Genomic DNA, 22826 nt, shown 5'->3' with positions numbered 1-22826 from the left:
CTTCACAACGCGATTCGTGAAGTGCTCTTCATTGGAGATTCGCTTCGAGATGGATTGCTTCCCACCTCTCTGCCGGATGACGACTATACGCTCTACTCAAATCTTCTTCGCAGTCTGGAAACACGACAAGATATCTCCTGGCTGGCCATGCAGGAGACGCGAATAGACAGTGTGATCATGGCTATTGCAAACCGTGGAGGCTCCTTAAGGTCTGCGATCCCGGACGAACCACACGATCTGCATTCACGCGCGAAAGCTTTGCATGATCATTGGTGGGATCTGCTTAGGGCGCCCGAACACCCCGAGCGATGGAGCCCCGAATTTGACACGACTCTCGTCCCACCTCTGCTCAGGGCCAAGGCATTGGGTGATAGTAGCGATGCAATCCAAGCATTTCATTTGAGCCTAGAACCAGGACAGGCAGCAGAAGCCGAGAAGAAATACTCAGAGTACCGCTCGCGGCGAGATTGGAAGGTGTCCTACTTGAAACGGAACCCCCCTACTCCATTGGCCTGGGCACCTATACCACAAGAGCAAGTTGAGCTCAAGAGCGCTTGGGACAGCATCTTCACGGATGGCATCATCGAAGCAGGCCGCCACGTTCTGATCACAAAGTTGGCCAAGAATCCCAAATTCAAGCCAATATATAGGGACTTAATTACGGAAAGGGTTCCCTACAGCTGGACCAACCCTGATAGTCCTGTTCTGGAGAAGACAGACGAAGAGTATGCCGAGGAGTCCCGATCTCTCCAAGCTGAGATGAAGAAGATGGAAGTAAGGCGAAAGAAACAAGAAGCGTTTCAAAAGGAACTAGCCGCTAGTATCGAAAGAGCACGGACAGGAGGTCATAAAAAAACAAGACCGACAGTAAAGGAAGAGTTATGAGCAATCATACTAAGAAATTATTCAGAGAGTGGCCAGCACTAGGCATATATAATGACCCAAAGGAGGCACCAAGCCTTTATGAGTATATAAATCGACATCCCGCGTCTTACCGGACATCCTCTACCATGATCTCTCGAATCACTTCCCACTCGACATATCGCTCCTGTCCTGTATGTGCTGAAGCTAGCAGACGCTCGAACTCTTTTCTTGCAGCTAGAGTTGGCTCTGATGCACCAAATCTCATTGGCCACGGATCGATGATAGTATGATCCGCCTTTATCTGCACGCCTGCCTCGATTCCCACACCAGTGAAGTCATAGACCTTCATATAGCTATGATTCAATCATTTTTACGCTCTGCTAGGGGCTGAGGTCTGTGTCACTAAAGAAGACGTGTCGTACTCACTTTTCAAAATGTAAATCCACATCTTGGACTAGTTCCCGTGCCGTTAGCAGTCTCATAAAGTCGGGATCTCGTGGTGTTGTGCTCTGGAACTTCAGATCAGGCATAAAGCTCATGACTTTATTCAACTTATGAGCCAACTCCTCGGATTGCGCCTCGTACTTCTCCAGGTCATCCCCAGGGTAGCACCCATTCCCTCCGTGTCCGGAGCAGGAGCGATGGATCATCTCCGGTACAGCGTTCAAAAATAGAGTAATTAATGTGGCATGGGGGTTCTGCAAAGGACTCTTCAACATGGGTCCAAGCGACTTGAGGATGGATTGAAGGCCAACGTAGGATGTGTCAGATACATTGGAGACCTATTGAGTAAAAATCAGCATTATTCATGCAACCCCGAAAAAAATAAGAGCAATCGTACATCAATACGATCAAATTTCTTTTCCGGGTAGTGATTTGGGAGCAATCGCGCATCGATCTGCAGGGCCTCCAGATGAAATGATTTCGATCGCAGACGTTTGTGAAATATTTTGAACAAGTGCAACAGGTAGTAATGTAATTTGCCATAATAATCGTTTCTCGTTGGACCAACATCGACGGAGGTCACTGTACTCAGAGTCCAGCCATCAGTCGGGTCGGCACTGTCCATCATTGGCCATTTGTCAGCGGTTTGGAAGAATGTACTGATTGCTTAATGTTAACTCGGATCAACTCTCTTATGGGACATCACAGTCTTACGGATTTGGTACACTATGCGCTGCTCTAGGGTGTCCAAACGGCAAGAGGAGGCCGTCGCTGCGGAATTTTGCCGTACCCAAGCGGCAATTCGGCGGCCTTGTGAGCAATCTTCTGTCGACATAGTCTCGCCTTTCTGGTGCATTAACAATTTTTTTCCTTAGCTCTTGCGCTTTATCCTGAGATAAGCCAGCTGGTACGACAAGGAACCCAAGCAAGGCATCCCATTTCTCTTTAGTCAAGACGACTCGCAGAGCTCCCCGGCTTCCGAAGCTCCAGGTCTTGCCCAGGAGAGTCGTTCGTGCTTTCTTGGCAATTTTATCACAAACTTCTTGTATCATCGGCTTCAGTCTTGTTTGGAGAAAGGTTAGGCAGTGATTTGTGACCATCGCAGAGTACCAGAGATGAAGGGTATATTCCGCAGCCTCTGAGGGATCGTTGAGCACCAGAAAAGTGAGAAGTAAGATAATGTTTCGGGCCACCACATCGAAGTCAAGGTCGTTAACCACCACTTCGATGCGACTTTCGTAATCATCAGGTAGATGAACGATCGACATAACGAGGTTTCGTATGTCTCCAGACGCTGTAATATACTTAGACACCAAGATATGACTAAAGTATCACCCGTAAAATCATGGAATGCCTCACCTGCAAATAGAATACTCAAAGCCTCTTCATAACTCTCTCCTTCATTCGCGCCCAGCTTGATGACATCAATTGCTGGAGTATTGCCCCACAAGTATTTCAATGTACCAAAGGATTCCGTAAGTCCAGGTTCGTTGGACTTGGAAACAAACGTAGGAAGGCGCTTCTCCAAAACCCATGAAGGCTGCCAGTTTCGATTGAAAAGGGGTGATTTGCAGTCCTTGTCATGGTCTCGACGATGCTCGATTCGACAATTGTTACTACAATACTATAAATTTGCATTAGTCAAATAGATCAAAAGGTTGAGTAAGGTCGAACAGACTGCAAGCATATAGCAATGATCGCATGGCAGCAGCCCATCTCGACCACATTGAGGGTTAGCACAGAAGTGTTGCACAGCAACAATCTCCCTTGCGAAACCAGTCGCAGAATGAACGGAAGTGTTTGCCATGCTAGCATCAGAAGCATTAGTCCTTGTCTGCTACTGCAGTTGGCATCTGCCGATAGGGCTGCATCCTCTGCTTAAATAATAGTTGACACGTATAAACTTCATATAAAGCCATGATGAATCTCTAGAGCATCATATGGAGTCTGCATCAACATGCACAGCTAGACACCCCTTTACCGGCACACTGGGACCTAGGAGCGGCCGCTTGCCGACTCTAATGCCAACCAACTATGACACTGCGAGATGAGCCGCTGACCTCATCAGCCAACCGCCGGCAGACGCCGTACCTCCCGCACTCTCCCGCCGAGACGCCGGGCACTGTTACTCAAGTCGACCGTGCGGCCGCCCCACGCCCCCAAAGAAGAGCAGGTGTTCTGCTCCATCTGAATTCGCTCTTCCATCGGGATGTATGGCCAGTGCTCTTTTGGAGCATTTGTGGCTGACCAGTGGGCTTTGCTCCGCTACTGCTCCGCGGCTGCTGAATCTGCGGCCGCCTTGCGGAACCCGCGAATCATCTAGAGCTGAAGTAATTCCGGGTTTAATTCAATATAGCTGAAGTGATTGGTGATTTTGATATCATGTGGGTAGTTGCTCGCTGTAGAAGATATAAATGCTGACGCATACACCAACTATCAGAGACAATTCCTTCAGCTCTCATCGGGTATGTCTAGGATACAAGCTACAATTGGTGGAGCTGGTGTGGGAACAGGTTCAAATTTGGCAAGAGATTGCGAATCCTGGAAAATCACGCGTTGTAAATTATCATAGTCAGCTCAATGATGCGAAGTGAGTGTATTGATGTCAGTCAGGTAGATCGAACGACTAGACTAAGCTTTCTTTCCTAAGCAGGAGTTTCAACAGTGTTGCTAACAAGCATGAACAATCCTATGATTGATGTATGCGATTCGGTTTCAAATATCATCAGGACTCCGTCATCAGTACGGATTTAGTGGAAGTGGCCAGGGCCGGGACCAAAGAACTCTCCATCGGCGAGAGTCTTCAAAGTGCAAGCATCACCTTCACAGCCCTGGCTGACAACATTGTTGCCCCACCAGTCGATGCTGATCTCGGCCCACTGGAGCGAGAAGAAGATGATGATGGCGGCAATTGCGATTCCTGAGCTGAATGCGGCTGACAGCACGAAGTTGTACTTAGACCAGAAGCCAAGGTAGCGGTTCTTCGTGTAGACCCAGGAGAACCACGCGATCGGCAAGGCGGGTATCATGTAGCTAAGGTTATACGGGGCCCACGTCAAGGCGCCGTACAGCATAGCAACGGGATGCATCTGCCGCAGCCAGCGCACGTTCTTGTAGCGGCGTTGGAGGGCCCAGAAGACAATAGGGAGGATCGCACCAAGCGGGAAACCCACAAGCAACGCGGTGTACTGGCCACCAGCACCGAAGACTTTCTTCGGGCCGATGGTGCCCCAAAGCACGGCAGCGGTAAAGAAGGTGTTGATGCCGGGGCAGGTGAAGTGATTTGCCGCGTGTTGTGTGCATACGCCCTCAATTTGATTCATCTGAAAGTTCAACACGCCAGTGCACACGAAGGTGGACACAATCGTGGCGATCATTTGTGCCCAGAATGTCTGACGGGGCGGAATCTTATGGGATATTAGCTTTCTTCTCTAAAGTCCTGACAAGGCAAACAAACCTTGATGTAATGGGCCAGCTTCAGGTCGTTGGCGAACCACACAGCATGGGCACAAGTCACGTAGCCGAACGACTTGAAATAGTTCATCGCGAGGGCGTTACCCTCCACCCAAGATCCTCCAATGAACTCAGCCAACACATTTAATGTGATCTCGATACCAGTCATAGCCTTGATTATGCCAACAGGGACAACAAAAATCAAGCAAAGAATGATACCGTAAAACACGACACCAGGTGTGGTGTATGTCTCCCAACCAGCGATACCGCCAATGCCGAAAGCGATGGCCAAAACCACAACAATCAGGTAGTGCCACTCGGGAACCTCTGGGTATTTGGCCATAAGGCGATTGTGGACATCTTGATACTGGCCAATCTCTGTATCCTTCTTCTTGCGGAAGCTGTTGATGAGGTTCTTAAAGCCCGTGACAATCTCATACCGATGATAGAGGTAGGCATATACCAGAGTAGCAGGGTATACACCGAAGAAGAAGAGGTAAACAGAGAGGTTTCCAGCTGCGAGGTAGGCTGGCGAGTAATCTTCATACTTCTCAGCGTCGAAGATACCTCTGCTATCAATTGCTCGTGAGATATTGTACAGTTGGCCTGTGTTATCAAAGACACGGTTCGAGTTGATGGGCAAGTATCCTGTCCAATATGTGTTGGTGTAGTATAGACCGATAATTGTGAAGAAAGAGAAGAACGCGCCGATGACCTTGTTCAGGGTCGAGAAGAATGGGATCATGAGAGGGTCAGTGTTGTCGAACAATAAGATATTCCAATCAAAAGTAGGCCACGGGTTGAGACCAAGGCCATTCGCGAAACCAGTGATGTTGGTAAGATGTTGATTCTTCGGCGCGATCCAAGTCATCCAAGAGAAAAGACTAAGGGCCTGGAAGATGTAGTTAGGGAACCAGAAGTACACGAACATAGCCGCAAAGCCAAATAGGAAGAACTTCAGACGAGAGACCCTCCAGAAGGACCGGAATGGACCCTCAACCGCCAAATTAGTCTCTGTGTGGAAGGCTGCATTCAAAGCAATGGTGACCAGGGAAGCAGGCCACACGCAGTATGCCGGATACACCAGAAAGCGGCGAGTCAAGCCAGCCAAACCATAACCGATCAAGTTGGTGGACAGAGCGATTAGGATTTGGTAGCCAAACTGGCCAGCGTAAGACTGGTTGAAGTATTGCGGGAGATACTGCGACCAAATGATGTTATTTGTGTAGGGGGTCTGGTAAGCAACATTGGCCATAATGGTGATCAACATATGCTCCTTCTTCGAGAAGGTGCCAGGGTTCAGGCTGTGGCGGGTGCCGAACAAGGTGAAACCCCAATCCGGTAGAGTTTTCTCCATTGCCTTGCCGATAGGGAATGACAGTAACTGGGCAACGTTGGCCAAAATGGTGATAGAGGGCTGCCGAATAGAGAAAAGCTGATTGATAAAGCCAAGTAGAATAGAAAAGCCGAGTCCAATGATCCAGGCTCGAATTGTAGAGCATGGGACGCTTGGGTCATCATGATTGTCGACGACAGCTCGCACCTCAGAGTACGGACTGTTGTTGGTAATCAATGCAGCTTCGAGCTTCATCTCGTAGATGAGGTCTTCATACTTCTCCGGATTTTCAAACACACTATCATTACCTAATAGGCCGTAAGCTTCGAAGAACGGAAAGGGGAAATGTACAATGCTACATACCAAGGAATGTCTTGATTCTCTGGATGATCGCAAATGGAAAGTTGGGGTCATCTTCGTGGATCTTCAAAACATTGCTCATAAGAGCTCGAACCTCTTCCAAACTCATGCGACCGGCGAGCTCCTGGGCCTCCTTGAGATCAAGATCTGTGACGTTAAAATCACTGATTTGGTGTCAGTCCCAGCTCAAAATTTTTACTGAGCAGCACTACTTACTTCTCCACTGTCTCGTTGCTGGGAAGCTGGTCATTGTGGCGGTCATGGTCATGCTGTTGATAAGGCGTTTTCTCATCCAAGACGCCCCCAGCTGGCGGACTAGGGGGCGCCTCGGTGCTCTTGATCTCTTCAACCTTAGACATGATGTTCACAGGCTGTGATCCGAGTCAATTAGATGAACAAGAGATTGAGGGTACCACAATTTTCGGCTCACGAGGAGCATCGAGGGGTTTAATAAAGTTTCACGGCCCAGTGGAGTACCAGGGCTTGTTACCGTCGTACCATGGAGCGCAGCATGCCGCTCTGGCCGGACTGCAGGGTCCTGAGATGTGCAGAGGCGGAAATCAAATGCGCAACCCATTTACAGTACTCCACTTGCTGATCCGTCGCCTTCCAATTGGGGTGTAGGATAAGATCATCGCGATGGTGGCCATGTTGCACTTCAGGAATGTCGTCAAGACTATTCTGACTGGCTGAGTATCCGTATGCGCCGACCACCCTGAAATGTACGAAGCGTCTGAAGGCCAAGAAAGCTTCGATGGTCGGGGGTCGCCTTGGACCTCACACCTTCTGCATTGAGGTAGCAGCCGGGTATCAATCGGGCAGGGCTGGTGGTGAGGAGACCTGATATGACAGCCAGTTGCGGGCTAGCGAAACTGGGCATGTCTTGGATATCTGGGCATGATAGCATCCCAAGCTCTGTTTCATCACCCAGTCCATTCATCATCATGTCAGACAAAGTGTACTCATCCGACAGGCTATGCGCCCAGTTGCCCCCTCATGGCGTACGAGTGTTTCACGGTGCACTGTGTTGCAATCACACAGTACGAGGCGACTTCGTTATCGAGATTTCTGACCACTGCAACACAGCATTCAAAGCGCTGCATCTGGCACATGTTCGCCAAGAGTTTATGCTGCCATCCACGTCAGCTCGGCTTCATATACGGCTATCGGCGTCGATGGTGGGCCAACCGGGTATTCAATGGCAATAATTGCGTACGGGGCATTTTGCTCAACAAGGAGACGTTGGGGTGTCAAAGTGCCGATACACGAATAGTAGTAATAGCAATCAAGGACCTGCTTTATCTGGTGGCAGGAAAAGTGGGAGTGAAATGAATAGACATAAGCAAAGGCCGTGCTAGCCAAGGGTACTATATCATTGTTACAGGCTGTTTACTGCGTATCAGCAGCAGTGGCTAATGGGACTAGAGGGACTCTGCACTGTGCACCATGGATTCATATAGTTCACGCACCCCCTTCCTCGTTCTTTGGGTCTAGAGTTTCCGCAACAATCTGGCCCAAAAGAGGAAGATCGTACTTGAATGATGACCAAGCGCCCAGCAATCCTTGTCCCGTTTCGTCCGGTGCCCAGCCTGGGGAAATCCCACCTTGTGGCGCTCTCAAGCATCCCAAGCAACATTGGCAAACATTGGCAATAGGCGGCGACAGGAGTGGCACCGGACTGCTTTCGATCTCTGAAACTCGTTGAAGAGAGCACAGTATCTACACGTGTACAGTATCTACAGTATCTGAACATCCCCCTGCCGAGCATGATACTCGACATTTCTACTGGCTCAAGACGGGACTGGCCGTTATCAAAAGAGGGGCATACCCCGTCTCGCCAAGGCTGACCTTACGCAGTAGGGCAACCCAGTGACAAAGTATCCAGCAGAATGCTTCCAGTCCGTGGACAAGGGTAATCTAACGGCACGGGTCGTTATTGCTGCATAGTACGTAGTCCCTCAAGCTTCCAGAACAAGAAAGGACAACAGGTGTGGCGTCCTCGCACTCCACACAAGCGAGCACAATTTGAACAAGTCTTGTATCATTGGCCATTCTACCTCGCTCTGACGCGCGCATTGTCATAGCCTTTGTAAGTTGTGCGGCGTCCTGCTAATGACAGTTCAGAGATACACTCCAGATTGTCGATTGTTGGTCTCTGCTCGACTCTCCTGCGCCGTACTCTTGCAGACAGACCGGGCTTGTTTGTCGGCTATCGGCATACTCGGAATTCAACAATGTCGAGGATTGTCGACTGACATCCAAAGCAAAGCTTTTCCTTTTCACAGGTATTTTGGTAAATGTGTTTCTCTGATCCGCAATCTCGCTACTTTGAAGTTTTGGAAAAGACTGAACTTGAAGCTTTGCCCCTTTGCAGGCCATATACATTGTCACGGCTCGGAAGGTTCCGATAGTTTGGCTCTGAGCTACTCGATATGAGTAGAGGCTCAAAGTATCAGCCAAGCCAAACTAATCCTCATCATATCTTCTCATAGTGTGCCTTCAGTGGATGGACGAATACTCATCAAGAAAGGTTTCGTCTTGAAAGTTTCTCCGGTTGTAGATCAACTCCGCCAGATAGCGTCCAAGGAGCCACAGCTTATTCCCCGGCCGCAGAATCGGAACAGACAAAGCCAATCAAATTGCGTGCATTTTTACTCCGAAGACCTAGAGTGAATATCTTAATATGTTGCTGGGCCATAAGTTCTGGGACATCCAGATGGGAATGGTCCTTGTACAATCGGTATCGACAGCCCGATGGCACACCAGCTTGGAATGATCCGAACTCCGATGTACGTGGCCACTATCACTTACACTACCACGCATAACATACCATTGAAATGATACAAAATTGCTATTGGCTCTTGGAAATGGTCACACCTTCTCTGTCTAGTAAGGTGCCTCACCCTTGTCTAACTAAACCTGGTCACTGCTCACGGTGCGCCACCAGTTTCCCAGATGCTAGCACCTATTTTCACAAAATCCACAAAACTGAGATTCTCTTGGCTATGAAATCAAACACCAAAAAAGCACTTTATTTTCCGAAGAATCAACAGCTCCGAAAATCGAAGGCCGAGCATGTTCGGTTTAGGTGGAGTGTGTTGATGAAATTCCCTATCACCTTAGACATAAAATCCTTTGCAGAGAAAGACCACAGATGCCAATATATGTGGTTCAAGAATCATGAGTCGATACTCGTTCAATTCGCTGTGCCCATAGGCTAAGTGAACCAAGTACAAATATGGACATAGTGCTATATTCGATAAGATCTCGATAAGAATGTAGCTACTCTGACGTACGACGAGCTTGGATCAGATGTACTCTAATGCAATGTGAAGATCAGGGTCCTATGCGGTGCCCACCTGTAGATCAGGTGATATCATTGCTCAGTAGGAGGTATCATTGCCTTTATCAATTCGGACGACCCCTACATCCTGCACAAAATCTCGATTTGAGGTCATAGATCGGAAAGATCTAGGCGACTCATTCACAAAGCTGACTTCTGACGTCATTTAAAGCTTCTGCACTTTTCAGAAGCTTATGGGTGATCAATTTCTTACTGATATGCTGTTTAACTCGTCTTTGAAGTCCTTGTTGGCTACTGGGGCAAAAATGCCAAGCGGCGCAAACTTCGCAAAGTACCATCTGCTGACACCCTATTCTCACTATTTCTTCACTTACCTGGACTATTATCATGTATAACTACAAAGAAGAGACCTTCATATTAACAAGACATTGTGTTTACAAAGGATAGCTATGTTGATGTCCTACTAGCAAAGCTCGAAGATTGAGAGAAAGAGTAGTTCAGTACAGATTGGCATTCCCCTTACAAAATATCATCTATCTATGAGGCCATTGAATCGATATAATTATGAGATGGTCCATTTTCATCTCTTTGGGTCTTTGTGACGGAAGGGAGGATGCGAAGATGTGTCAAATTGGTTGATCCCCCCAGGGAGTTGGTGTTCCGCCTCCTTGGTTCCGTTGCCTAAAATAGACGTGCACCCACAGGCTAATCTATATTTCATCTCGACCACACAAGCGACCACTGCAAATAAATAGGATTGTACCAAAAGAGCCTAACGACGTGACAGAAGTGAAAGAGGACAGAGTTGCGTAATAAGAACGTACATTCATGTTTAAAGATGCGGACAATACCTCCCAGAGCGCCCAATTTCACGTGCACTTAGGTGTTCAGACGCCATCATGCGCTTCTTGACACTCACCCTCGGTGCGTTTCTTGCCGTCGCAAGTGGTCAACCTCAGGTCATTGTCAAACGAGTCATAGAGACTTTCAATTGGAAGAATCCTTTCGCACTTGCTCCAACTCCGGCCGGGTTCGCGGCCGACTGTGAAGCAACGAGGACATTTCACGCTACACAGCATGCGTTGAGAGATCTACAAAAGCCGACTCCCGTTGGCCTCGCACCTTGGGCTGAAGCACTCAAGTTCTTCTTTGGCGGGCGGCCGTTTCCTGGCAGCTGGGAAGGCGTTGATGCAACAGGGGTCGACCGAGATGTGATCATGATGGAGTACAAGGACGTCCCGGAGACTGTCAAGGATTGGATTGAGGAGCAGCAGGACGACAACGAGGGAGATACAAAGTGGCTATTTGCTGTGTATGATAAGCCAAAGGAGCAGGGTGTGAAAATTAAGGGTACCGCAAAGCCGCGTGCTACAGACAAGGCCGGTATCAAAGAGAATGGTGAGAATAAGGTGATGCTTTTCGCTGCGGGAGCCATCTACGAGACACTCCCTCTTTGGGTGGCGGAAGGAAGCAATTGCAAGGGTAAGCTGAGATATATCAGTACTGGATGAGCCATGCTAACAATTTATTCTAGATGATCTTCTTGATCTCGAGAACTATAACCCTGAACCCGAGGACAAAGGTGTTGTTGCTTGGGTAGTTGAGCGTAGCGAGCCGGAGTATGAGTCAGATAAGCGGGATATCACTTTCCAGATCAAAGCCCAGAGATTAAAGAAGACCCTCCGGGAAGGAGATGGCAGTGACAAGGACGAGTTATAGGATCTGATAATCCGGGAAATGAAGAATGGGTCGGTGTAACGATACTTGAACATTTCGCTGCGTCAGGTCGCTCACGATAGCTGAACATTTGATCAAGATGATCTCTGAATGAGCTCAAATTCAGTCGACCGCAGTCCGTGTATCTACCCTTGTCTATCATGCCCATTATTATACATCTCGCGTGAAAAACATCCCAACTCCTTAGCATTATACGCCTCGCTCCCTTGACTAACCATATTACTGCAATCTGTGGTATCGTGAGATCATGGCTCGTTGATAATCGAGGTATGTATCTCGTGCGAATGTCTCACTTGGGCGCTGGCTTCTTCAGAATGGCTAGGTCAGCAACGATATTTAACGCTCGAGAGGCGGGAACTGGTGACTTACGATTCCATCGGAGAAACAGGCGCCACCATTATCGCCAAAACAGCAACCACCATTATCAGAGAAACAGCAGCCACCGTTATCACTAACACAACATCCTCCATGAGAACTAAAACAACAGCCGCCATAGCTGCTGAAGAGGCAGCCGCCGTGATCGCTAAAGCAGCAGCCTCCAGTCGAGCTGAAACAGCATCCAGGCTGGCTGTCCCAATCTGGTTCCTTGTTTAGCTCGGAGCTCATCGGCGCCGGAGGGGCATATCCCTGATCACCACTTTCTGGGATGCCGTTCATCGCGATGCCATCGTTACGAGCATAGCCATCGCTACCTGCGGAGCGACGACGTTGGAGAGGTGCGTTCTCCCCTGCATCGCTGGATTGAGAGCTACGCGCGCTGACGGGCGAGATGGGCGTGCGCTGAGGAACAGATGTGCTGGTGCTGGGCGTGTAAGGCGGAGGTGCTTCTATCTCGTCTTGGACGGGAACAGTCTGGCGGTGGGTGGCGTGAGAGGGCGAGGTGGATGGGTGGATTTTGTCACTGATCGGATCTTGTTTCATCTCTTCTGGCAGTTCGAGTGTCACACAGCTGTGATATAAATTGCGTCGATGTTGATCAATGAATTCTTTTGGGCAGGCAAGACGATCTTCTTTTTGCGTTGATATCAAAGTAACAGCAGGATTGAGAGACAATCAATAAGCTGGCACTTTATGCGAGCAATGGATCAATTAATTTGAGTCTGAGGAAAGACGTGAATTATCATGAGATCGCAGTCGAGGGTGCGGCCAAAGTCTTATTACCGCTTCGTGGCGCCAAGGTGCTATGGACGCCATGTTAAGCTTATTGTGGCCATCGGGTTCCCTCTCTGGTAAATGCGACGTAAGATCGGGGAGATTCGTCAGCTCACACCCAAAGCTGCTAACACCACGATCCCAATCTGCCAATACACTCCAGCCCTTTGCAAGCTCTCGCAAGACGGCGCCCTCTTGCCCAATCACCCTACGATTGGGGCCGCGTCAACGCGGGGATGCCGTTCAGCTGCTGCGCCTTCGTCGTGATCACTGTCACTATCACTGGCAGCTCCGCTTGCAGCTTGGGCTCGCTTTTACTGACATAGCTACATAGCATTTCATTCACATAGACACGCGAAGATACGACACGAGAGATTTGTGGTGATTCATCAATTGAGGGGGTCTCCTTAGATAGACTTTGAAGACTCCGTGCGGCGAAGATTCGTAAATAAATATATCTACGTTTCCACCGCCTCATAGCAAAGCTTTTGATCGAGTTTAATGCGTGCCTTCCACACCTTCATATCGCGAATGCATCAGTTTCATCGTCGTCCTGGGAAGAGTCCCTCTCTGAGTAGCAAAGGTTCCGATCGAGCGAGCAGTCCATTCCTTGTACTGTCCAAGTGGTAATCACTCGTCAAGTTTGTGCGACGAGACACGAGGTGTTGTTTATTTGTTTAGACAGCGCCATCCGGGCCCTGCTCCTCATCCTTGACCACCTCATTGTCATCCTCGTCGTTGTCCTGATTGTCGACAGGTGCCTTAGTAGCTTTAGCAGCTTTCTTAGCACGAGGTTTCTTGGTAGCGGGAGAAGAAGCATCGCCGTTCTCGTCGTTCTCAGCCTTGGTCTTGCGCTTTCGGGGAGACGCCTTCGCCTTGGAAGGAGTCAGGCCGCCGGTGTCGGCGCCGTCCTGATCGCCGTTGCTCGCGTCCTTCGCAGCAGCCTGGCCAAGAGCCATCAGCTTCTTTTTCACCGGGCCCCAGCAGGCGGAGGCAGACTGCGCATTCTTGAAGCCGGCGATATCGGCCAACTTCTCGTAGTTGATCTGAGATGGAGGTCAGTTCCTGAATGCTAGTGCTATAAAATGGGAAAGGGGCCAATCGGTCGGCGGGGATGTGAGGATGAACTCACCTTGGGAAAGGCGCCATCAAAGCACTGGAAAACGAGTCCAGCCAACTCCAGCTCGCGAGCAGTGAGGCTGGCCAGCTTGGTGCTGCCGCCCTTCTTATTGCTGTTGTCTGACATCGTGACGATTGTCGGAAGCCTTGGTTGCTGTGGGTGAGTCTGTTTGAGGTTAAGGGTAAGACAGTGAGAAGTGGTGATGGAGTGGAAGAGACGGATGAAGACGTCAAAGTAGAGGGAGCTATTGTGGTGTTTCGTCAAGCGGACGGAAGAAGATGAAGTTATGAGGTAAGGTGAAAACTCAGGCCTCTAGGTAGAGTTGGGACCGATTTTTTTGCCTCAAGATAGCAGGAAGATCCAGATGGTCTGAATATTGATGGCAGAAAGTTGAGAGTGATGGCGAGGGTAAGAATTTGTGAGATAGTTCTCGAAGCTGTTTGCCCGATTTCCGGTTTGTTTGCGAGAAAGAGCTGCGAGGCTGCCTATGAAAGCAGACCACTTTATCTCGAGCGATTTGACGATGAACACGCTTCTTGGCACGTGCAAAGTATGGCGTGGATTAAAGAGCACCGTTTAATCCTCATTCGCTTCAACGTATTGTGAACATTTCTCCCGGTATAGACGGCGTTTCTTCGGCGGCTGAGTTGCCATCCATGCTTGCCCTCGCTACTTCCCCATACATAACGCCCTCAACATAACAGTTGCCGACGACATGATAGTGACCATGACATGCTCGTAGCACAAAAGGTGCATCTCCACCAGATAGGATGGCGATGACGTCGCCTTCTGTGGTGCTGTCCGGCCCCAAGCCGATCCAACCATCTCGAGTGCGAAATGCAGAGCGACCAACCATGATCTGGCCTAGTCTATGCTGGAACTTGTGAAACTCCTCAACTGCCTCCGATGCTTCCATGTTGGCTGGTGCGCCATCGACTACGATGTTTGTGCTCTGAACGCCGGTGTATGCTTCTACGTAGCCTTGAAGAAAAGACCCGTACCAGTCGGGCGGCCGTGTGAATCCATCCAGCTTTTTGTCGGCCATCACAGTCCTCCATATTGCTTCTTTGATGGTCTTGAGTGGTTTTCCTTTTGGGCCATATACGAGATCCCATGGATTATCCGTTGCCGTACGCTTCTCTGTTTCTGTAGATCTATTATCGGTGTTATGTGGTAAGGCAAGGTCGGCCCGACCAGCGCGGAAGTACACAGGCAATATGCCTTTCCAGTTCTTGAATATCTGGATTCTCTCCGGCATTTGGAACCAGGCGATCGCGCACTCCTCCACGATGTCCAACTTCATACCCACGATGCGAAGCTCTCGTGAATGGCGTTCGCCAATCTCCATCGTGCCTGATCGTAAAGCCGCATCGTAGACTCTGCTCCGTCCACACCAGTCTGGGATGAGAGGAGCCTCGCTGTTCTTCGGTGGAGTTTTGAATGTGAAGTTGCGGATCCACGATGGTACTCCACTTTCGTCGTTAACCGTATAGGAACTGTTGCGACATTGTTGTAAGATGAGGTTTCGAGTTGGCAGTGCGATATGATTGAGTTTCCCTTCTCTAAATATGAGATATCTCGTAGCCTCTTCATAAAGATCTTCAACGCTTTTGCTGTAGTCGACTGTGATACTCGCCCTCGCCTCCTCGTTTGCCAGACCCATAACTCCATAGATCTTGTCTCTCTGATTTGTCGCAAGAGATTCCTGACTGAAGAAGAGCAGTGATGAGAGCTCCATCCCATCTTCGGCACGTTTTGAGTTCTGAACAATATCCCGCATGGACATGAGGGCACCGAAGGGGCGGAAGTCTATCATGGCGTGTAGTTGCCGCCAGGCCGGTTGGCCAGTAGCAAGCTGAGTGTGATCGATGATATTGTCATTGTAGTCTGATGTTGTTCTCTTCCAGCGAACGAATTCCGTCCATTGCATTCTGTGAGCTCCGCATATGAAGATTGGATCTCGTCGTGGAAGGGCAACTTCTTGGATGATCCATGTGCGACGGAACCAGCCCAGATTTAATAGCTCGGTAATCCCGTTGACAAATGTTTCTGGTGAGTTTGTCTCCGAGCCCTCCATAAGCTGCTCGAATGATTCCAACTTGAATTGGGGTTCACGGAGAAGAAGCTCTCGCATAGAAGCAAAGGCGAGCTCGAGGCCCGGAGTCGATTCACCAAGCCACACATACGCTTGCTTAGCTGACTGATAGATATCTCTCATAAGCGGAACCTGAGTATTCCTCTCGTCGAGTGAGGTTTGATTGATACAGATTGCGTCGATCCATATGATAAGATGCTCTGACTCGAGTCGTAGATTCAAGAGGCACTGGTAGAGGTGATTAGATATTGGGAACTGATGACCTTGGATAAATATGGGTTTCGGATCGCCCTGAGAGTCCCAAGCATATGACAGAACGCTGAAATCAAGGCTTTCGTTAAGAGAAACACTGCTTAGTCTCGTATCGATCTCGGATTCTTTATGACCAGGGAAGACTTCGAGCAGACGTATTTCTTTCCGCTCAGAGTTTAAAGGGACGTGATTGTAGATGGGATGACCGTACTTGTCCGCTTCACTGTGACTGACAGTGGTAGAAGTTGCCATCCCTATTGTTTGGGTAGCTGTCGACAGGGTGTGAATATGCAACCCTACTTTTTGAGCTGGACGTGAAGTTAAGAAGCTAGTTTCGGTTGCGGCAGCCAATACTTTCGCCTGATAGAGAAACACAGGGCACTCTGCGAGTAGCTGCTCCGTTAAGCGGCTACATCGTTCATAAGCTGTTGTTCAGCTTGAACAGGTAGCGAGTCGAGTATCTGATGCTGAGCAGCTGGTTAAAAAAGTAAAGCTCAAGGAAGTTGGGCAACTATTACGCAACCTATAGTTGTGCGAGGGGTGGGGTCAAGAAACCGAGAACGAATTAGGGCTTCCGAAAGATGGATGGTTCCAATGGGGGTCCGTCTTACATGGGGAACACTTCCAGTTAGTCCTGCATGCAAAGTAGTTCTTACTGATGACAGACATGAACGAAAAGGCTCGTCAACTTGGCATTATGAAACCATTGTCCTTGTTCATGAGAAAAAATTTGAATACGTACTGTAATGAACATTTCTATTGACCGCAAGCTTGACAGAAGGGCCGAGAATTGTACTTCGGGAAATACGAACGTAAATTTCACGAAAGCAGTCACATCCATTGAACGTTTTCAAAAGATAAGAGGCCAGATGCAATTCGCTTGATACTTCTAGACAATCACTTGGCTGAAATTCGGTACTCCCCAACACCGCAAGTAGAACCGGCATGCATCATCGCGCAGTCGCTGTGGCATCTTAAAATACACGGGTCGCGTTCGACGGAACACCTCTTTTCGTTATACATTACGTTGCTCTCAAGAATCAAAACACTACAAGCCTCTAACTCTCTCATGCTTCACAGAAGATAGACTTCCCCCATCCTTACACCACCAACGCTATGTTCAGGAATCCAAAGATGTCGTCACCGAAATACCGGGGTCAAGCCCACGAGGCATTTACAGGATGGACAGGATGCTGTCAACGGGGGCCAAGAGGCCGTTGACGACGCCCTGGAGGTCACCGACGAGGGTGGTCAGCTCAGAGGTGACCAGGCTGCCGGCGGGCAGGGTGTTGATGACGCTGAAGGCAAGAGAGGTGACGGGGCTGGCGATGGTGCCGACGGCAGTCAAGACGGACTGGATCTCAGGCTTCAGGGTGCTGACGACATCTGTATATAGCGGTTAGTATGTTTCTCATGATCAAGACTCATCATCACATACCGGAAGTAGCCACACCAACGAATCCCTTGACGGTGGTCTGGATACCGGTGACGGTCTCCTTGAGGTCACCGACAACAGCCAGGACGCTCTGGGCCTCAGCCTCGACAGTGGGGACAGCAAGGCCGAAGACGAGGGGAGTGACATCGGCAGCGACACCCTGAACCTTGCTCAGGACACCGGCAAGAGCAGCCTGAACAACGGGGATGGCAGCAGCCTCGACATCACCGACAATGGCTGGGTTATCAGGTTAGCTTTGTTCATGGGACGAAGCTCCAGGGAAATCCTTACGGATGGAAGCCAGCTCGGAAGCAACGTCGGTCTTGAGGCCGGCGATGAGGCTGGTGATGGTCTCGAGAGGGCTGTCCTTCTTCTGGACGACGGGGGCCGCGAAGGCAGAGCCCAGGGTGAGGGCAGCAGCAATGACACCGGTGAACTTCATTTTGACTGTGTTGGTAGGTTGTTGATCTTGTAGAGAAGATTATTTGACGTAAGAGTAATCTCGAGGAGTGAAGCCGAAAGAGCAGGGAATTAAGGAATGACTAAGTTGGACTATAAAGAGCGACTGTGAGATGCTGTTGATGCGATGAGAGGTGAGGAAAGACAAACCGGCTGACAGGAAGGAAGGGAGGCCATGATATATACGAGCCATTCCCAGGGAAGCGGATCCCGGTGTTGCTTGATGTGATGTTCACGACCTCTCATGGCATGGCTTGGTCTGGCATGGCATGGCATGGCAAGATGAAGATGACATCAGTACCCCTTTCTGGCCAGGCCGTGGGATGATTGCGGGCGTGGGTCTATTTCTTCACCAAAATACAGATCAGCCAGGGAGAGGCAGGCCTCTCTGGTGGGCTCGCAGAGCTCGTAGGCTCAACGGCCGGGGAGGAGATGCGGTGAAGTTTCGCGTGGAGCGATATTCAGACATGCCGGGATGGTGTGCCTTGGAGGATAAGATTCCGATCAACGACTTCCAAACAGCAGGTACAAAGCATGTCTGTCAGACAGCGATGGATGCGGTAATGAAGAACGCCAATCCTCCTCCACACGCCCCCGTCGCAGGGCCTGGGCGTCCCCCGGATAGGCAAACGGGATCGTAGATCTCCCTCGTGCAGGGCGGCGATGATCGCAATGGACAAGTGACAGGGGTGTGTTTTGGTGAGCCCTTAGCCTTTTGTCCTAATGAGGGTCCTCAGGTTTGAAGAAAAAAAGGGTGCTGCCAAGGGCGACCGTGTCTCGGGCTTTTTGTTATGCGGCATCCTTGAGTAATGATAGGCCCAGCACTCCTCCTCCACATCCTCAACGCCCTCTTTACGAGTAGTGTGTTGTTCCCAACTTCCCCTAGAGTCTACACTAGAGAAGCCAGGACCCATGCTGACGGGTGTGGCTTTTCAGACTTCTCCGCATTGCCCCTGCATGAAACGGCGTGGGCGTCCGGCATTTGGACCGCCAGTGGCGGCATTCTCCAGAAAAGAACCAATTCTGGCCCTTTCTCTCCCTCTGGCAATGTCATGTATGTACACAAGCAGAGCGCGCGTGAAGCGGAAGTATGACACCGGCCTCATTTGGGTTACCTAACTGACTTATGCTGCGACGGCTAGTTCTTGCACGCCTTACCTCGTTGGCACAAGTAGGCATTGCTGGGTAGCCATTGCGAAATGCAGGCACACGATGATGTAGACATTCTTGCTTACTGTCCAGGACTCCAGGAGTCCTGGTAAGAAGCCAGGGTCAAAAGCTATCGTGCAAATTACAGTATTACAGGGGTAAGATGCCCCCAAATGGATCGGCGGGCGCGAAATTGGTAGATTGTGACAGGTGAGGCATTCGGATTCAAGCTTATTACTTGACACAACCTTTTCCTTATTATTCCCAGCACCGTAACGTATAGTCTATCTGTCACTCCCTGCAGGAGTCCTTATGAGCCTCACCTCCCCAGAGATTAAGCTGTATCCACTGCTGTAGATCATGACGGCAGAGCCATTGATCATTGATGATAAGGAGCAAAACCCGGGATTGCAGTATTGTAGGTAATGGTTAGAGAACACGGGGCAGCACAAAGTATTGTGCTATGACAAAAGGAGTGGCTCCCGAGTTGGAATGCGGGTATGTAACCGTCAGTTAGTTAGTTGTCCAGGTAGTGAGGCAGGTCTGTGGGCATGTCGCATCGGCAAATTCCATCCACAACTTCACCACTTCTCATTACCCGCCGCCATTCCCATGTCTTCCTTGCCTACAACAAGCCTTTGATCCTGGCCCCTTGTCCAGTGGTGGGCGTGATCTTGGGCAGGAATCTGACCGACTCCTAAGTCCCGGTCCAATCGTCCATCCCAAGGAGCGCCGTGGTTCATTTCCAGTGCAAGGCTGTCTGCAAGTTTGATTGCCAAGAATCCTGGGACTAGCAGACTACCACAGCCGGGCCACTGTTGACGTGAAATTGCCCAGTCATTGTCTGAATGAGACACTGCTCAAAAAGGAGCAGGTCACACAAAGGACTGTGCTTTCTCAGCGCATCCGGCTTAGGCTATTGATTTTGACTGTAGCCGCTAGAAAAGTAACAGTCGGGCCTTCTCCACGACAATTGGCATGGGGTATGGAGACGAAAGCCACTGCAAGTTGACTAAAGTCATAGCATGATCTCGGAGAGCTTTGAGCTTTCAGACTGGCAAGACGAATCCCATCTACCACTGCTTCCTTGCCGCTGGTGAAGACGAGATAGCTTGGACTGACCTTTCTTTGTACAGACGCCAAGGTGAGCAGCTGGCGCCCCCTGACGATCGACACAACTAGGCTTGCAAGTTCTTGGCCACTTGAGAACATAAAAGCGCCCCATTCCTGGCGTCTGTTATTCCTGATTCCCGTGACTGATGCCAAAAAAAGGCAAATGTAGACGCTGTCCTTTCATGGAGGCGTGATCGGGAACTGGGAGCATGAAGCGGATGCAGTCATTGTGAGGGTATGCGGCTGGCGGCGTTCAATGTTTCTTGACGCTGTCCATCCATTCCTTGCCCGACTTTGACCCATCGTGGGCCTTCCTGAACAGTCTTCTCTCCCACTCATCCAAGCCCCTGAGGAACTCCTCGCCTCCACTAACGCCTAGGTTGCTACCGTCTTCTTTTGCTCCTGCCCCGCCAGCCTTGCGCGCATGCAGCGCAACATCAGAAGCCCGCGTCACAAACGTCTTTCTCAGCTCCTTGGCGAGATCTCTCTCCTCAAATAGGTCGAGCATGCGTGTCGCAAAGCCATAGAAGTGCGCGCTCTGGTCGCGGAGGGGGACGGCGCGGGGATCAGCCCTTAGGGCCTGGACAACCTCGTTGGAGAGGGCAGGGGGCAGGTTGAGGTTGACAAAAGATTTGGCCTCCTCGTCGTCGCCCGAGGTGTTAGCAAGGGCAAGCATCTCGGCGAGCCATAGTGGGAGGGACAGCTTGGTGCCAGACTTGAGGGCGTGGGAGGGGCTGTTGTCGAGATAGCCCAAATCGGGCACTTCAAGCTGGAACTCGCATGGAACTTTCTGAATATAAGCAGCTTGCGTTAGCTAACTCTCTCTCTCTTTGCCATTCTATTACGGGAAAGTCGTTGGGAAGGGACGGCTGCAAACAATGTGTAATGGTTGTATCGCGGGGTCAATTACCTCTGCGTCGGTCAAGATCGCGTCTATATCGTAGTAAGACATGGTGAAACGGAGGCGCGGTGCAGCACCCTGGCCCAGCCAATACTCGTTTGAAGTTCGAGTTTGATTGTATCAATCACAGTGCCATCAAATAGTCGAGATCGGCGGAGGGGAGTCTGACTCTTTGTGTCGTTGCTTTTGAATGTTCCGCCGAGCTCGACGCGTGATGGAAAAGCCGAAGGAGGGGATGCGTAGGTGTATGTGTGGCTTGAAACAGGCACGAGCCACTGAATTAAGTAGTCAAAACAGTGGCTGATAACCAAAATTGTTAGTGCAGTCAATGGTGTTAGAGTTGTAAGCAAGCTGATGTGGGGCTCGGCTTTATGACGACAGAGTGATAGAAGCTTCGGGGAAGCTCGATCGCTTCTCGGCAATCCGAATTGATTCATTCGATTGACATCAACCCGCATCTTCAGTTCCATTGAAATCCCGCTCTTCCGACCGCCCGATCGACCTCAAATACCCGAGCAAGGTGAGACAGCCCGCTAATCAATTCTTCAACTTCTCTCCTATTCCAATCAATTGGCCTCAAACTAATCGTCAAGCTGAGAGCAGTACACGCCTCGTCCAAAATGTCGTCGACTCTCCTACGAACTTCTCCCGCTCTGCGGAGTGCCCTCCGCGCTCGTGCTCTGAAGCCGGCTGCTGTGGCCGCAAGCACCCAGTTTGTCCGCGGAAAGGCTACTCTGCCGGATCTTCCGTGTATGTTTCCTCCCTCGTCCGGATCATGGTTCCGTATAGTTATAGAGAGCCAGAGGATCGGCTCCGTACACCCGTAGTGCAAATGTGCGAGTTGGCTAACCACATGCTATCCTTAGACGACTATGGCGCACTCGAACCGTACATCTCCGGCAAGATCATGGAGCTTCACCACAGCAAGCACCACCAGACCTACGTCAACGGCCTCAACAGCGCCCTCGACAGCATTGCAGAGGCCGAGTCCAAGGGCGATCTGACCAAAGCCGCCGGGGTCGCGCCCCTCCTGAACTTCCACGGAGGCGGTCACGTCAACCACAGTCTCTTCTGGGAGAACCTCGCTCCCGCCAGCCAGAACGGTGGCGGCGAACCTGACGGCGAGCTCAAGGTGCGTAGCAGTCGAGACGGCCGTGCAAGCAGCGCCCAATAAACACCAGAGGTGTGGCTAACTTCTCTCGAACAGAACGCCATCGACACTGATTTCGGTTCCTTTGACACGCTCAGGAAGCAGACAAATGCGGCTCTGGCTGGGATTCAGGGCAGCGGCTGGGCATGGCTGGTCAAGGACAAGGAGAGCGGCACGCTGGGCCTGGTGACGCGCGCCAACCAGGATCCCGTCACTGGATCGCTCGTCCCGCTGCTCGGCATTGACGCCTGGGAGCACGCCTACTACCTGCAGTACCAGAACCGCAAGGCAGAGTACTTTGATGCCATCTGGAATGTCATCAACTGGAAGACCGTCGCTGAGCGCTTCAGCAAAGCATAAGTTGAACATGTGTGGAGAGGAGAGGAGAGGATAGTTGGGAGGATCTGATAGTTTTTGCCCTGAGCTGCTTGTACGCTATTCGTCGGAAGAGAATTGAAGCCACTGAGAAAGATTACAACAATCGATTAAATACATCTGATTC

The 22826-nt window shown here is 50.3% G+C and overlaps 6 protein-coding genes across 6 annotated transcripts; 2 read left to right on the top strand and 4 right to left on the bottom strand.

Annotated features, from left to right (window-relative positions):
* Positions 1–4058: 4058 nt before the first annotated feature.
* UCRPA7_8799 (putative oligopeptide transporter 2 protein) lies at positions 4059–6896 on the bottom strand (the record flags this gene model as incomplete). The annotated part of the gene is made up of 5 exons (XM_007921309.1): positions 4059–4715; positions 4766–6405; positions 6461–6621; positions 6674–6828; positions 6888–6896. 5 exons carry the CDS (start codon positions 6894–6896, stop codon positions 4059–4061), a joined length of 2622 nt encoding a protein of 873 aa, XP_007919500.1.
* A 4085-nt stretch (positions 6897–10981) lies between these two features.
* UCRPA7_8798 (hypothetical protein) lies at positions 10982–11480 on the top strand (the record flags this gene model as incomplete). Its single annotated transcript, XM_007921308.1, has 2 exons — positions 10982–11243; positions 11296–11480. 2 exons carry the CDS (start codon positions 10982–10984, stop codon positions 11478–11480), a joined length of 447 nt encoding a protein of 148 aa, XP_007919499.1.
* Positions 11481–13327: 1847 nt separating this feature from the next.
* On the bottom strand, positions 13328–13896 carry UCRPA7_8797 (hypothetical protein; the record flags this gene model as incomplete). Its single annotated transcript, XM_007921307.1, has 2 exons — positions 13328–13696; positions 13783–13896. 2 exons carry the CDS (start codon positions 13894–13896, stop codon positions 13328–13330), a joined length of 483 nt encoding a protein of 160 aa, XP_007919498.1.
* A 3395-nt stretch (positions 13897–17291) lies between these two features.
* UCRPA7_8796 (hypothetical protein) lies at positions 17292–17994 on the bottom strand (the record flags this gene model as incomplete). Its single annotated transcript, XM_007921306.1, has 3 exons — positions 17292–17503; positions 17556–17789; positions 17844–17994. 3 exons carry the CDS (start codon positions 17992–17994, stop codon positions 17292–17294), a joined length of 597 nt encoding a protein of 198 aa, XP_007919497.1.
* A 2532-nt stretch (positions 17995–20526) lies between these two features.
* Positions 20527–21225, bottom strand: UCRPA7_8795 (putative dna replication complex gins protein psf3 protein; the record flags this gene model as incomplete). Its single annotated transcript, XM_007921305.1, has 2 exons — positions 20527–21063; positions 21184–21225. 2 exons carry the CDS (start codon positions 21223–21225, stop codon positions 20527–20529), a joined length of 579 nt encoding a protein of 192 aa, XP_007919496.1.
* A 569-nt stretch (positions 21226–21794) lies between these two features.
* On the top strand, positions 21795–22684 carry UCRPA7_8794 (putative superoxide dismutase protein; the record flags this gene model as incomplete). Its single annotated transcript, XM_007921304.1, has 3 exons — positions 21795–21924; positions 22041–22306; positions 22382–22684. The coding sequence occupies 3 exons, from the start codon at positions 21795–21797 to the stop codon at positions 22682–22684; spliced, it is 699 nt and encodes a 232-aa protein (XP_007919495.1).
* Positions 22685–22826: the final 142 nt, after the last annotated feature.

This window comes from Phaeoacremonium minimum (genome assembly GCF_000392275.1).
Source record: "Phaeoacremonium minimum UCRPA7 unplaced genomic scaffold PA7_03_scaffold_610, whole genome shotgun sequence".
Classification (NCBI taxonomy): Eukaryota; Fungi; Ascomycota; class Sordariomycetes; order Togniniales; family Togniniaceae; genus Phaeoacremonium; species Phaeoacremonium minimum.
The sequence above is the reverse complement of the archived record's forward strand: the minus strand, read 5'-3'. Positions and strand labels throughout refer to the sequence as shown.